Here is a 16,316-nt window from a genome sequence, read left to right on the forward strand (position 1 = left end):
CAATCCGTTTTTAGAGCTGCCGTTTTCCAGCAAGTGCATCTCTTGAGGTTGGATATGCATCAAATAGAATTGGCAAGTGTGTCTTTAGGGTTGGTTTTTGTGTGTGCGCACGCTTGTGTTGCGTGGGTTTACCAGGAAACAGATGACTCGCACAGTTTGAGGCCCCCCCCCCCAACACATTGCCCCTTGCTCCTGTGCAGCAACATGTCTTGGCGGTCGGCGATGCAGCGAGTCTTACTCGTTCCAGAGATTGCACCGATAGGGATTTAAAGCCTATACGCGCTAAGCCACCTGCCATGTTATAGTCGCAGCAACATGAATGTCATCCGATAGCATCTCTGTAGCTAATCTCTAGATGGAGGAATGTGTAGAAGACACTGGGAAACAACAAGAACATACTGTACTGTGCCACGTCGAGAAGACAAAATGAAGTGGAGTCTGGAACCCATTCCAGCCGGACATACGTACAAGCTGGCAAAGTCGTGCGTGGTTTGACATGTAAAACCCTGCTACCTGACATCAATATTAAGGATAGCATAGTATCCAACACTCAGGACTGGGGGGGGGGGGGGGGAGGGGGGGGGGAGGGGGAGGGGGGGGGGGGAAAGGTGCTTTGTAGATTTATCGAACAATTTTAAAATCGATTATTTGATCAATTAATGGGATCATCGGATTCAATTGTATTTGCGTTAAAAAAGCTGTATCCTCAATTACTGTTTCTTACTTGTCTTTATTTTGTGATTTAAAAAAGGAAGCAGATGTTTGCAAATGTCTTATTTTAGATAAATCAGTCTGCTTTCATGAAGCACTCAAGAAATCAGACAATATGACTTTTGAGAAACTCATTTCAAAAGATTTGGACAATCTTGAAAACAAATGACTCAAGGATTATTCTTAAAATACGAGGCGATTCATTTGATAGTCAAATTGTTGTCGATGAATCATCTCATTTTGACACCTGTGTGTTATAGTATGGCTAAATTAGAACTTTTGACAGTGGAAAAGAACCCAAACGTAAGCACTCAGGCGCATACTACAGATCTATTCTATTCTTATGATTTGTTGACGAATTCAACTGTATTCAACTTCACCAACCAGATACAAAATCAAGACTTAAGGTACGGTATTCATCTAAAATTTTGAAAAAGCCCAATGAAAAGAAACAAAGTGGATTTCTTGGATGGTAAAGCACTCCAGTCCATGCAGTGCACAAAGTACGCACGCATACGCGCCCCCAACGAGCATCCACCATCTGGCCTTCCGAGGGCTCAGATGTCTCTGGTGTAAAGTGAGCCATAGGGCTATGGCATATCTACACGCGTTTACGCGTGTGTGTGTGTGTGTGTGTGTGTGTGTGTGTGTGTGTGTGTGTGTGTGTGTGTGTGTGTGTGTGTGTGTGTGTGTGTGTGTACTTGTTTTTATTAGTATGGGGGGTCCGAAGACAGGGAGCCCACCAACAAAGTGGGGCCCTGTGTCGTTGTGGGGTCCAAAATCATGGACCCCACTCGGGAAACCACTCTAAAACAGCTTGAAATGCTCTAACAACATGCCTCACGAATTTTTTTCACTTACCCCTCATGGCCGCAATGTTGAGAATTGTGTGTGTGAAGTGTGTGTGCTCAGTAGCGGCCCCCCGACCATGGCAAGTGGTATTGCAAGTATACACACTACCGGAAGTGTGTGTGATTCAACCAATCAGGGCACCTCGTGATCCGAGTGTTGATTAAGAAAATAAAATGCTATTTCCTGTAGATTTAAACCAGGTAATTATTATTTTAGTAACCATAGCAGCTAAAATAATACTGTAAACATAAAATTCCTGCATTACAATTGCAATTTATCTACGTTATTTAATATTCATTACACTTGCTTTATAAAAATACGCTCATTCTATTAGGCTTATTTTAAAAACTGTCTCGTGCATTTTTCATGTTCTAAACATAAAAATAAAGGTATAAATAAATAGTAATTTATTCTTTACCATCAGTTTACATATTAGTTAAATCAGCATCTCGTGCATTTTTCATGTTCTAAACATAAAAATAAAGGTATAAATAAATAGTAATTTATTCTTTACCATCAGTTTACATATTAGTTAAATCAGCAGGTATTGCATGTGTTAGCTTCATGCGGCTAAAACCACCAGCTTAACGTCACTTCGCCACGTGTGACGCCGCCAGACTGAGACTGCTCCGCGACGAAGACACGCTGCTCATAACGAAACACAACATACACGGTGAGTAAATCAACTGCATGTAAATACTAAGTACAAGAAACTGATGTAGAAATGCTTTTTGTCCAGACCCCGAGGGGTTTATATGCAATGATTATGGCTTCGGATTCGGTATATTGTCACTCGGATGGCGTAACGTTTTCCCCTCAGACAGTCCGGCTTTTTAACTTGTTATTCATCTTAGCTTGCAGTGGTTTTAAAAACAATGGTGTAAAAGAGAACTACAGAATGTATAATTGCTCCGTGTTATATTCAGGATGATTTCGATGTGCTAATGTTTCATAATTGCTAAGCCCAGAACCGGACTCTGGCCGTAATTGCCGAAACCACTTCAAAACTCGTCAAACACGTGTGTGCTCAGTGTTATGATATATCTGCATGTCTTCTGTATTTCTCGGTGGTTTTCTATCATGTAAGAATGCTTTCTTTAAATAACACAAGCATTCTGACGCAAATAAAACTATCCGGAAACTAGCTTATTGGCTAATTAGCTACCGCTAATCAGGATGCTACGTTCACTTTTCAAACACAAACATAATAAAAACGAGTTGGTAGCTCCTGAAAAGTATAACGAGTTATACTGGTAAAACTATTGAAATAACTTTTCTTTGGATGCAGCACCTGGTTGGAACTGTGACTAGTTAAAAGTAACAAAGCTCAGCTTCAAACCGACAAACATTTTCATTAATATATCAGTATTTTCTGAAAAATATTCTTTCTTTAATCACTCTTGTTCTGTTAGTTCTCAGGCCAGGCTTATTCCTTCAGTCTTTATACAGTGGATGATTACAAATCTTTTAAAATTAATATAGAGTGCTTGTTAAAGTTCTCTCTGCCATGTTTTGAATTATTTTTTAGAGCCAGAAATGTCCAAAAGGAAAGCAAGAAAAAAGCCTGCTGATGAAGCAGCCTTTTACATTTAATCCTCAAAGGACAAACCTGGACTAGTGGAAAGATTTATTGATGATCAAAAAGGTAATAAACTCATTTTTAGACCATTTATCCATTAAGTATATATTTATTTATTTTATAAAACAACACAAAAAACAATCAAATTCAGATTGGTTGTTGTATTTCTGTTTCTAAGCGAGAACTTAGTATTAAAATTGTAAGATAACACCACAATTATTTGGTTAAAGGTGTATCTTTATTTTCTCATAACCAATGGTTTTATATAAAATGTCCTTGCAGGAAGAGGCGTGTTTGCTACCCAGCACTTTGAACAAGGAGAGTTCATCTTAGATTACAGGGGTCAACTTCTGTCAGCAGAAAAATGCCAAACAAGCAGTACTCTGAAAAGGAGAGTACATTTCTCTTTGACTTTGAATGGCAGAATCATTACTGGTGGTATGTATATCCAAATATTTTCTATACAATAATTATGAACTCTAGAAAGAGACTGGAATAAAATACCCTAAATTAGTGAGTCACTCAGAAGCAATATTTCAATAACACATCAGGATTGTGGCATTAACAATTTTTTTTATTTAGTGCTATGACGTTCAAAAAGACATTGTTTCCCTCTCAACTTTTCTTTTGAAATGTTGCAAGTTTTTATTTCTGTAAGCCAACTTTTATTTTACTAAAAAACTAGTTATATGATACAAAATGTTTGATTTCTGTTTTTTCTTTCCTAGTATTGATGCATCAACAGAGGATGGCTCTCTTGGAAGATTAGTGAATGACAACCACAAGTCTCCAAACTGCACCATGAAAAAAATAGTAAATGACGAGCCCCATTTGTGCCTTTTTGCCATCAAAAACATAGAAATGGGAACTGAAATCGATTACAACTATGGTGATTCTAAATGGCCATGGCGTGAAAAAGTAAGTCAGTAAGATCAAGTATGCAAGTTGGAATATTAATTTGTTATTAAAAAAAGGAAGATTTTTGTCTCTTTTATTTGAATTACTCTCAGTATGATGTTGGTAAGTTATTTGTGGTTTTGATTCCAGGTGACAGGCTCTCAGGCTCCTGTTGACGGTGCGCTGCCTGAACCAGCCAGAACTTGGCAGGACTCTGGCCCTGATGATAACATCAAACAAGATGCCAGCCAACAGGTAACATTCAGTTAGACTTTGTTGTAAGAAATAAACTTTGTAGACCTTTTCTTGTTCTCTTAGTTTACAGCTTTTAGTTGGAAAGCTGTTCTTTAGTCAGAAGGTACCTTAAACAGCATTCAGCCGACCATTGGATCACATGGTTTTAGTGGTTCTCCTCATAGAGCCCAAACGAACCAGTGGCACACACACCTATAGAAGGATTGTTGAAACATGCGCCCATGGGTGTCCAACCAAGCCAATCATTCACACACACATAACAGATTTCTGATGGCTACTTGTGGGGCCCTCCGTATGGATCTAAAGTTGTCTTGGTTATTCCAACCAAGCCAATCATTCACACACACACACAATAACAGATTTCTGATGGCTACTTGTGGGGCCCTCCGTATGGATCGAAAGTTGTCTCATGTTTTTAGATCATATTTTGGTTATGGACATTATGGAAGCTGATTATATTACAGCTATAGTTCCACACATCCTCAACAGCAAAACGACTAAAGTGTCATGCTGAAGGATGCTCCACTACATCCATAAAGATGCTGTTATAGGACCTGATTAGACATCAGGTCTGACTGGAACACTTTAGTTAGAAAAGCTTGTTTGGTTTTGGGGACTAACTTCACATGATTTAACTATACAGGTCTTGAGTCTGTCATTTGTGGTGTCTGTATGATGTTGGTAAGTTATTTGTGGTTTTAATTCCAGGTGCCAGGCTCTCAGGCTCCTGTTGACGGTGCTCTGCCTGAACCAGCCAGAACTTGGCAGGACTCTGACCCTGATGATAACATCAAACAAGATGCCAGCCAACAGGTAACATTCAGTTAGACTTTGTTGTAAGAAATCAACTTTGTAGACCTTTTCTTGTTCTCTTAGTTTACAGCTTTTAGTTGGAAAGCTGTTCTTTAGTCAGAAGGTACCTTAAACAGCATTCAGCCAACCATTGGATCACATGGTTTTAGTGGTTCTCCTCATAGAGCCCAAACGAACCAGTGGCACACACACCTATAGAAGGATTGTTGAAACATGCGCCCATGGGTGTCCAACCAAGCCAATCATTCACACACACATAACAGATTTCTGATGGCTACTTGTGGGGCCCTCCGTATGGATCTAAAGTTGTCTTGGTTATTCCAACCAAGCCAATCATTCACACACACACTAACAGATTTCTGATGGCTACTTGTGGGGCCCTCCGTATGGATCAAAAGTTGTCTCATGTTTTTAGATCATATTTTGGTTATGGACATTATGGAGGCTGATTATATTACAGCTATAGTTCCACACATCCTCAACAGCAAAACGGCTAAAGTGTCATGCTGAAGGATGCTCCACTACATCCATAAAGATGCTGTTATAGGACCTGATTAGACATCAGGGCTGACTGGAACACTTTAGTTAGAAAAGCTTGTTTTGTTTTGGGGACTAACTTCACATGATTTAACTATACAGGTCTTGAGTCTGTCATTTGTGGTGTCTGTATGATGTTGGTAAGTTATTTGTGGTTTTAATTCCAGGTGACAGGCTCTCAGGCTCCTGTTGACGGTGCGCTGCCTGAACCAGCCAGAACTTGGCAGGACTCTGACCCTGATGATAACATCAAACAAGATGCCAGCCAACAGGTAACATTCAGTTAGACTTTGTTGTAAGAAATAAACTTTGTAGACCTTTTCTTGTTCTCTTAGTTTACAGCTTTTAGTTGGAAAGCTGTTCTTTAGTCAGAAGGTACCTTAAACAGCATTCAGCCAACCATTGGATCACACGGTTTTAGTGGTTCTCCTCATAGAGCCCAAACGAACCAGTGGCACACACACCTATAGAAGGATTGTTAAAACATGCGCCCATGGGTGTCCAACCAAGCCAATCATTCACACACACAACAGATTTCTGATGGCTACTTGTGGGGCCCTCCGTATGGATCTAAAGTTGTCTTGGTTATTCCAACCAAGCCAATCATTCACACACACACAATAACAGATTTCTGATGGATACTTGTGGGGCCCTCCGTATGGATCGAAAGTTGTCTCATGTTTTTAGATCATATTTTGGTTATGGACATTATGGAGGCTGATTATATTACAGCTATAGTTCCACACATCCTCAACAGCAAAACGGCTAAAGTGTCATGCTGAAGGATGCTCCACTACATCCATAAAGATGCTGTTATAGGACCTGATTAGACATCAGGTCTGACTGGAACACTTTAGTTAGAAAAGCTTGTTTGGTTTTGGGGACTAACTTCACATGATTTAACTATACAGGTCTTGAGTCTGTCATTTGTGGTGTCTGTATGATGTTGGTAAGTTATTTGTGGTTTTAATTCCAGGTGAAAGGCTCTCAGGCTCCTGTTGACGGTGCGCTGCCTGAACCAGCCAGAACTTGGCAGGACTCTGACCCTGATGATAACATCAAACAAGATGCCAGCCAACAGGTAACATTCAGTTAGACTTTGTTGTAAGAAATAAACTTTGTAGACCTTTTCTTGTTCTCTTAGTTTACAGCTTTTAGTTGGAAAGCTGTTCTTTAGTCAGAAGGTACCTTAAACAGCATTCAGCCAACCATTGGATCACACGGTTTTAGTGGTTCTCCTCATAGAGCCCAAACGAACCAGTGGCACACACACCTATAGAAGGATTGTTGAAACATGCGCCCATGGGTGTCCAACCAAGCCAATCATTCACACACACATAACAGATTTCTGATGGCTACTTGTGGGGCCCTCCGTATGGATCTAAAGTTGTCTTGGTTATTCCAACCAAGCCAATCATTCACACACACACAATAACAGATTTCTGTTGGCTACTTGTGGGGCCCTCCGTATGGATCAAAGGTTGCCTCATGTTTTTAGATCATATTTTGGTTATGGACATTATGGAGGCTGATTATATTACAGCTATAGTTCCACACATCCTCAACAGCTAAAGGGCTAAAGTGTCATGCTGAAGGATGCTCCACTACATCCATAAAGATGCTGTTATAGGACCTGATTAGACATCAGGTCTGACTGGAACACTTTAGTTAGAAAAGCTTGTTTGGTTTTGGGGACTAACTTCACATGATTTAACTATACAGGTCTTGAGTCTGTCATTTGTGGTGTCTGTATGATGTTGGTAAGTTATTTGTGGTTTTAATTCCAGGTGACAGGCTCTCAGGCTCCTGTTGACGGTGCTCTGCCTGAACCAGCCAGAACTTGGCAGGACTCTGACCCTGATGATAACATCAAACAAGATGCCAGCCAACAGGTAACATTCAGTTAGACTTTGTTGTAAGAAATAAACTTTGTAGACCTTTTCTTGTTCTCTTAGTTTACAGTTTTTAGTTGGAAAGCTGTTCTTTAGTCAGAAGGTACCTTAAACAGCATTCAGCCAACCATTGGATCACACGGTTTTAGTGGTTCTCCTCATAGAGCCCAAACGAACCAGTGGCACACACACCTATACATGGATATTTGAAACATGCGCCCATGGGTGTCCAACCAAGCCAATCATTCACACACACATAACAGATTTCTGATGGCTACTTGTGGGGCCCTCCGTATGGATCGAAAGTTGTCTTGGTTATTCCAACCAAGCCAATCATTCACACACACATAATAACAGATTTCTCATGGCTACTTGTGGGGCCCTCCGTATGGATCTAAAGTTGTCTTGGTTATTCCAACCAAGCCAATCATTCACACACACATAATAACAGATTTCTGACAGCTACTTGTGGGGCCCTCCGTATTGATCGAAGGTTGTCTCATGTTTTTAGATCATATTTTGGTTAAGGACATTATGGAGGCTGATTATATTACAGCTATAGTTCCACACATCCTCAACAGTTAAACGGCTAAAGTGTCATGCTCAAGGATGCTCCACTACATCCATAAAGATGCTGTTATAGGACCTGATTAGACATCCAGAACTGACTGGAACACTTTAGTTAGAAAAGCTTGTTTGGTTTTGGGGACTAACTTCACATGATTTAACTATACAGGTCTTGAGTCTGTCATTTGTGGTGTCTGTATGATGTTGGTAAGTTATTTGTGGTTTTAATTCCAGGTGACAGGCTCTCAGGCTCCCGTTGATGGTGCGCTGCCTGAACCAGCCAGAACTTGGCAGGATTCTGACCCTGATGATAACATCAAACAAGATGCCAGCCAACAGGTAACATTCAGTTAGACTTTGTTGTAAGAAATCAACTTTGTAGACCTTTTCTTGTTCTCTTAGTTTACAGCTTTTAGTTGGAAAGCTGTTCTTTAGTCAGAAGGTACCTTAAACAGCATTCAGCCAACCATTGGATCACACGGTTTTAGTGGTTCTCCTCATAGAGCCCAAACGAACCAGTGGCACACACACCTATAGATGGATATTTGAAACATGCGCCCATGGGTGTCCAACCAAGCCAATCATTCACACACACATAAAAGATTTCTGATGGCTACTTGTGGGGCCCTCCGTATGGATCGAAAGTTGTCTTGGTTATTCCAACCAAGCCAATCATTCACACACACATAATAACAGATTTCTGACAGCTACTTGTGGGGCCCTCCGTATTGATCGAAGGTTGTCTCATGTTTTTAGATCATATTTTGGTTAAGGACATTATGGAGGCTGATTATATTACAGCTATAGTTCCACACATCCTCAACAGTTAAACGGCTAAAGTGTCATGCTCAAGGATGCTCCACTACATCCATAAAGATGCTGTTATAGGACCTGATTAGACATCCAGAACTGACTGGAACACTTTAGTTAGAAAAGCTTGTTTGGTTTTGGGGACTAACTTCACATGGTTTAACTATACAGGTCTTGAGTCTGTCATTTGTGGTGTCTGTATGATGTTGGTAAGTTATTTGTGGTTTTAATTCCAGGTGACAGGCTCTCAGGCTCCTGTTGATGGTGCGCTGCCTGAACCAGCCAGAACTTGGCAGGACTCTGACCCTGATGATAACATCAAACAAGATGCCAGCCAACAGGTAACATTCAGTTAGACTTTGTTGTAAGAAATAAACTTTGTAGACCTTTTCTTGTTCTCTTAGTTTACAGCTTTTAGTTGGAAAGCTGTTCTTTAGTCAGAAGGTACCTTAAACAGCATTCAGCCAACCATTGGATCACACGGGTTTAGTGGTTCTCCTCATAGAGCCCAAACGAACCAGTGGCACACACACCTATAGATGGATATTTGAAACATGCGCCCATGGGTGTCCAACCAAGCCAATCATTCACACACACATAAAAGATTTCTGATGGCTACTTGTGGGGCCCTCCGTATGGATCGAAAGTTGTCTTGGTTATTCCAACCAAGCCAATCATTCACACACACATAATAACAGATTTCTGATGGCTACTTGTGGGGCCCTCCGTATGGATCTAAAGTTGTCTTGGTTATTCCAACCAAGCCAATCATTCACACACACATAATAACAGATTTCTGATAGCTACTTGTGGGGCCCTCCGTATGGATCGAAGGTTGTCTCATGTTTTTAGATCATATTTTGGTTATGGACATTATGGAGGCTGATTATATTACAGCTATAGTTCCACACATCCTCAACAGTTAAACGGCTAAAGTGTCATGCTCAAGGATGCTCCACTACATCCATAAAGATGCTGTTATAGGACCTGATTAGACATCCAGAACTGACTGGAACACTTTAGTTAGAAAAGCTTGTTTGGTTTTGGGGACTAACTTCACATGATTTAACTATACAGGTCTTGAGTCTGTCATTTGTGGTGTCTGTATGATGTTGGTAAGTTATTTGTGGTTTTAATTCCAGGTGACAGGCTCTCAGGCTCCTGTTGACGGTGCGCTGCCTGAACCAGCCAGAACTTGGCAGGACTCTGACCCTGATGATAACATCAAACAAGATGCCAGCCAACAGGTAACATTCAGTTAGACTTTGTTGTAAGAAATAAACTTTGTAGACCTTTTCTTGTTCTCTTAATTTACAGCTTTTAGTTGGAAAGCTGTTCTTTAGTCAGAAGGTACCTTAAACAGCATTCAGCCAACCATTGGATCACACGGTTTTAGTGGTTCTCCTCATAGAGCCCAAACGAACCAGTGGCACACACACCTATAGATGGATTGTTGAAACATGCGCCCATGGGTGTGCAACCAAGCCAATCATTCACACACACATAACAGATTTCTGATGGCTACTTGTGGGGCCCTCCGTATGGATCTAAAGTTGTCTTGGTTATTCCAACCAAGCCAATCATTCACACTCACATAACAGATTTCTGATGGCTACTTGTGGGGCCCTCCGTATGGATCGAAGGTTGTCTCATGTTTTTAGATCATATTTTGGTTATGGACATTATGGAGGCTGATTATATTACAGCTATAGTTCCACACATCCTCAACAGCTAAACGGCTAAAGTGTCATGCTGAAGGATGCTCCACTACATCCATAAAGATGCTGTTATAGGACCTGATTAGACATCCAGAACTGACTGGAACACTTTAGTTAGAAAAGCTTGTTTGGTTTCGGGGACTAACTTCACATGATTTAACTATACAGGTCTTGAGTCTGTCATTTGTGGTGTCTGTATGATGTTGGTAAGTTATTTGTGGTTTTAATTCCAGGTGACAGGCTCTCAGGCTCCTGTTGATGGTGCGCTGCCTGAACCAGCCAGAACTTGGCAGGACTCTGACCCTGATGATAACATCAAACAAGATGCCAGCCAACAGGTAACATTCAGTGCGACTTTGTTGTAAGAAATAAACTTTGTAGACCTTTTCTTGTTCTCTTAGTTTACAGCTTTTAGTTGGAAAGCTGTTCTTTAGTCAGAAGGTACCTTAAACAGCATTCAGCCAACCATTGGATCACACGGTTTTAGTGGTTCTCCTCATAGAGCCCAAACGAACCAGTGGCACACACACCTATAGATGGATTGTTGAAACATCCGCCCATGGGTGTCCAACCAAGCCAATCATTCACACACACATAACAGATTTCTGATGGCTACTTGTGGGGCCCTCCGTATGGATCTAAGGTTGTCATGGTTATTCCAACCAAGCCAATCATTCACACACACATAACAGATTTCTGAAATATGGTTTCTTGTGGCTTCTTTGTTGTAAATTTTGGAGCCTTTTCCATGTTTTATATGTAAAATTTCCTGTGATATAAGGTTTTGGCATATTTCAGAGGATGTGTACAGCACCGGTCGTCTACCAGTTAAGATATTGGACAGAAATTTTAATTATTTTGAGCAAAGAAATTCTAGTCTTTATATTAATACAGCATATAAGAGTAGCTTGCAGAAACTAACAACACATTTCTTTTAATTCCCTCCATAGAGCTATCAATTATCAAAGGAGTTTCTCAAAGTGGACTACTCAGACAGTGATGATACTGACAATGATTCCCAAAAGGACCGCTCAAAACAAGAGTATATTAAATTTGACCAAGCATTCTTATACAGGTGCAGTTAATTTTTGTTTTAGAATATTGCTATACTGTGTTTTTTTTCTGTACTTAAAAATCATCATTTCAGATGGGCTGATCCCAGAAGTGATAGAAGTGACCTCTTGTACCTCCGCATCTCGTGGCCCAAGTAATGAAAAGTCTGCCAAAAAGGGAGGTGAGTTTAGAGTAATCCTTTTCAATATATAACTTTATCACAGTTACTTTTAAATTGCCCAATTGTTACTACTGTATCAGTATCTAATTATCCTCACATATGCTGCTTACTAAGATTTAGATGACCCAAGCAAGATATATTAAACACCACTTGACTTTTTTTCTTAGACATGTAAGGTCTAAACTTTTGAATTTTGTCATAAAATGAAAATTGACCCATCCTTTCTCATGTGAGTTACAGGTCATTGCTAACCTTGATTATATGTGAGATGTTTGTTTACATCTATTTTTAAATAGCGGTAATGTATACATGACACATTTACCTCAAAAGAGAGAAAGAAAAATTGCTCTAGATTAACCTATTAGTGAATATGCAAATTCACACATTGTCACACCAAGGCAGATACCATTCTTATACAGCTTGCATTTAATTTTTTACACACTATATATTTCCAAATTTACTTTTATCATCTTTGTTTGTCCATGTGTAGCACGTTATCAAAGCAAATTCCCCATACATGTAAAACACTGTCTGAAAAAAAATTTTCTCTGATTTTTATTTTTTATTTTCCCTGATTTTGCAACAACTTGTATCTGTTCTTAATGGTTTTGTCAGAGAAATGGTGCATCCCAATGTGCTGCCATGGTGGAGTTTGACTGCCTGTGCAACCTCTGTAGGGTCCAGGAATTGCTTCATCTACCAGCAGTGACATTCTGGTCAAATGCAAAACTGCTTAAAAGTAGTCAAGAAAATGAGAGACCTCTTTCCCCCACCACCAAAACTGGGGGCATTCTAATGTTACCCTTTTGTGCATCTATTTTTAATTTTGTTAATATCAAAACAGCTGACACTGAAGACCACCTAGCAACTTAAATGACCGGATTAATATCTCAGATATTAACTGATTTACTTATGTCTATTGTAGGCTCATCACTGTTGACAAAGATAGTTGACGTTATAAAATATCTCATTTGAATTATATTGTCGGATAATTGTACATAAAGTGAATGTATTCTTTATGCAATTTTGTTCTAATTAAGTTGTAAACTAAAAAGTGCTCTTCCTATGCCCTTAGGTAACGGAAAAGTTGTGAAAAGAAGCTGGACCCCAGAGGAATGTGCTGCAGTAAATAAACATTCAAGGAAGTATATATTGACAAATCAGGTTCCTGGTAAGCTTGACTGCGAGAGATGCATTGCTGCAGAACCACAAGCACCGAGCTGTTAAGTACTTTGTCAAAAAGAGAATAACCACCATGAGGAGAAAATATGAGTGAAACAGCTTCCCTTAACAGAGATAGAAACACATGGCTGGTCCTGTTTCACCATTTGTTCACTATTTGTTTGTGATTTTTTTTATGCTCCACTTCTCCTGTTCGTAAATGTTAGATTAAATAAGTTCCTTTATTCATTGGCTACATTTGTAATGTGTCCATTTAAAATTTTGACTCAAGACAATTATTACTTGTAAATCCTGTGTACTTTATAGTTAGCTAAAATGCAGAATTTAAATATTTTAAAATGTACCAATATGACTGAACAAATTGAAGAATATTAAGACTGTGACCAAGGAAAATGGACCAGAATCTGAATAAAGACTTCAGAATGTATTTTAGAATGCACATTTCAATGTATATCTAGTATATTTAGCCAGATGAAAGTATTAATAACACTAACAAAATTTTTAGGTTTTCTCAAATGATTAAGTCCACACAAATGCATGTTTGGGTTAGATTAGGGTTGGGGTTGAACTTGATAGATCCTCTTTATAAAGGCAGACCTAACAAGTCTTAAATCTTAACAGCAAGCTCCATAACTGGCTAAAAAAATAATGTGTGTATAGGTAGACCTCTTAAGGTTGAAATATTAAAAGCGATCCCCATAACTGACTAAAAATCTCATGTGTGTAAAGGTGGAACCCGCAAAGCCGGAATGTTAGAAACAGGCCCCAGATATGACTGAAAAACTGACATGAAAAAAAAAGGTTCAAATTGTGTTTATTGAAAGTGATTTTTAGTAACAAGATTTTTTTTGGGACTTGCCTGATTTTTTTCATAGTTCTTGGACCACTAGAAAGGGTGGACCCCAGAACTCGGTAAAGTAAGTCGGGTCCTGCAGAGGGAGGTTAACAAGGATGTGTGTGTGTGTGTGTGTGCGTGCGTGCGTGCGTGCGTGCGTGCGTGCGTGCGTGCGTGCGCGCGCGCGCGCGCACGCGCGCGCGTCCGTCCGTCCGTGCGCGTCCGTGCGTGCGTGTGCATATGCATGTTGTGTTTTGGATTGCTGTAGAAAGCAGGGGTGAGTGAGGAGTTACACTTCACGTCAATGCTGCAGAAAAAAAATGTGAAAAATGATATGGTGATGAAATGAATGCGTGCGCGCCATTAGTTCAAGCTTCAGCACCCGCATGCATGCATGCATGCATGCATGCATGCGAGAGGCGCTACTTTTACACAAGCAACGAGCATCCCGTTTTTAACGCCGCCAGCATACAAGCAGCAGGCAAGGGTCGGCGCCACAGCCCGTGAGCGCACCTGAACCCACCGAACGCTGGTGGTCTTTTCACTGTGTGGCAAAAATAAGGTTCCATTATGGAATGAGGCCATGTCAGCTTCCTCTGCTCAGCGTAATGCCTTAGGCCCGCCCGCTAGTAACAAGGCAGGCGTACATTACACACACAGCGGTAGAAAACTGCAGGAGAATTGAATTCTACATCAGGTGGTCCGAGCAGCCGTCCGTGCCTGTGGGCAAAATAAATGTGAGGCTTTTGAGTGATAGCGCCTGAAGAAGAGTGAAGTGAGATGCGGAACGTCATTGGACTCTATAACTAAGGACACATCCGGTGCGCTCGCTCATCCGTTAAGACCAACAGGGCTGATTTTTGACACACTTTGGAAACTCATACGTACATAAGGCAGTAAGTACTTCAAGCACCAGGTTGCTTGTTTTTAATCATGCTAATTAACAGGAGAACTCAAAAACCACAAAACTAATTTCACCAAACCTTGTGGGAAGAAGCCAAATGGAAAGCTTATTAAATTTCTGGCATTGATTTTTTCACCCACTCACTAAACATTACAGAATGTATGTGACCAAGGGGTGCTTTGAGATTTAAGGATTTTCGTTAATTCATTATCATTTATTTCGTACCAAAAACCTTCTTATTTCACAATGAATATTACTACTATTATTATTTAAACTGGCATTGATTATTGAGCAAGCACATCTCGAAGCCGCTAAGAGTAAAATGATGCCACTACTTGGCTGCAGCAGTATTTTTTGCACTCTGAAGAGAACCAACATGAAATCATTCATGGCAAGTTAAGCTACATCAATGCAGACCTCCGTAAAGCTGCTACTATTTATAACACAACATTCCGAGGGAGCGCTTTGCCACATTACCGATGTTTTCCTATCAAAGTAAATCCGCACCTTAGCGGAGCCGTCGATGTCAGATAATGATGCAGTCTAGCTTTCTGCTCGTTTGTCAAACATGCATGGAGCCCATCTGAGAGCGCATGACCTCCCTTGCTTGTCTCGCTTTCCACACCCAGTCTACCTCCCCCAAACCCTTTTGCTTCCAGGCTGTTGAATGAGCAAATTTATTTAAGCCTAATTGGTTTAAGGGCAAACAGCAACAAGCAATGGAGAATGAAAAGTGTGTCTGGTGAGAACCACACACCATGGAGTGAGCGGTGGGGGGGGGGAGGCTTAAGGGACTCACGAGTGACCCGGGGGGACAGACACGAGGGAGATGCACCAAGAGGTTTGCGTGGCAAAACAGCACTGCAGTTAGGAATTACAATGATTTAAAGTCAATGTTCTTTCTCAGAGTCATTTAGAAACTTCTGGTTTGCACACCTTGGCCACTCAGGGGCAGTATAGCACACACGTTCCAATATACTACCATCATGAGGACCTGTCACAGCTTCTCAGTATCCCGCAGTAATAGAAGTTGTTCTTTGCAGTGGACAAAGATTATGCACGAGTTGTCTACATGTGTTGCTCCACCATTTGCGTTCAAATTGGAGCTTGTCTATTGTGTTTTGCCACCTTGAATTAGCTTCTGAAAAGAGTGGTAGCGAAACACGCACATGCACGCCATGCACACGCATCAATAAAAAGGATGAAAAGAGCAACAGATTGGAGTTCAGATCAGATTTGAACCTGCCTGTGGGACAAGCTCCTTTCAATTAGTGACCCAAACAAGGAATTGCTTTCATCCTTGTTACCAGGGTAACCCCAAGAGTCCCCCCCCCCCTTTCCCGCCCCATCTGTTCCCCAACATCACCCAACGTCTTTTCAACTCGACAACACCCCAACCTTGCACTCGCTCATCTCAATAGCAAAACCGACCCGCAAAGTTAACGAACACTTCGAGAGGCCGCAGTGGAAAGAATAAGATCATTATTTGTCCTGCTACATGATGAGTTTTGTTTTTTTTCTACAAAATGA

General features: G+C 40.6%; 2 protein-coding genes and 1 long non-coding RNA gene across 10 annotated transcripts in view; 2 read left to right on the forward strand and 1 right to left on the reverse strand.

The window, feature by feature from the left end:
* Positions 1-16,316, reverse strand: part of LOC137839640 (ephrin type-B receptor 1-B) — a 153,068-nt gene that overhangs the window by 130,852 nt on the left and 5,900 nt on the right. The gene's annotated exons all lie outside the window — the stretch shown is intronic.
* On the forward strand, positions 1,335-7,786 carry LOC125984722 (uncharacterized). Of its 2 annotated transcripts, XM_049746862.2 has the most exons (9): positions 1,335-2,236; positions 3,092-3,208; positions 3,425-3,580; positions 3,871-4,060; positions 4,190-4,294; positions 5,003-5,107; positions 5,812-5,916; positions 6,621-6,725; positions 7,432-7,566. In XM_049746862.2, the coding sequence occupies exons 3-9, from the start codon at positions 3,507-3,509 to the stop codon at positions 7,549-7,551; spliced, it is 804 nt and encodes a 267-aa protein (XP_049602819.2). In that variant the 5' UTR covers positions 1,335-2,236; positions 3,092-3,208; positions 3,425-3,506; the 3' UTR covers positions 7,552-7,566. The 2 variants fall into 2 exon arrangements, with proteins under 2 accessions (XP_049602819.2, XP_068504779.1); XM_068648678.1 differs by lacking the exon at positions 3,425-3,580 and having other exon boundaries at positions 7,432-7,786.
* On the forward strand, positions 8,359-13,474 carry LOC137839621 (uncharacterized). The gene is made up of 7 exons (XR_011085635.1): positions 8,359-8,442; positions 9,150-9,254; positions 10,056-10,160; positions 10,865-10,969; positions 11,582-11,706; positions 11,779-11,865; positions 12,941-13,474. It is a non-coding gene; the product is annotated as an uncharacterized lncRNA (long non-coding RNA).

The sequence above is a fragment of the Syngnathus scovelli genome, chromosome 17, assembly GCF_024217435.2.
Source record: "Syngnathus scovelli strain Florida chromosome 17, RoL_Ssco_1.2, whole genome shotgun sequence".
Classification (NCBI taxonomy): Eukaryota; Metazoa; Chordata; class Actinopteri; order Syngnathiformes; family Syngnathidae; genus Syngnathus; species Syngnathus scovelli.

Bases quoted from the DNA above. Each gene is read 5' to 3' on its own strand.
- LOC125984722 (XM_049746862.2), top strand. From the start codon at position 3,507: ATGCCAAACAAGCAGTACTCTGAAAAGGAGAGTACATTTCTCTTTGAC. The intron at 3,581-3,870 runs GTATGTATATCC...TTTCTTTCCTAG, and splicing joins TGGCAGAATCATTACTGGTG to TATTGATGCATCAACAGAGG. The intron at 4,295-5,002 runs GTAACATTCAGT...TTTTAATTCCAG, and splicing joins AACAAGATGCCAGCCAACAG to GTGCCAGGCTCTCAGGCTCC.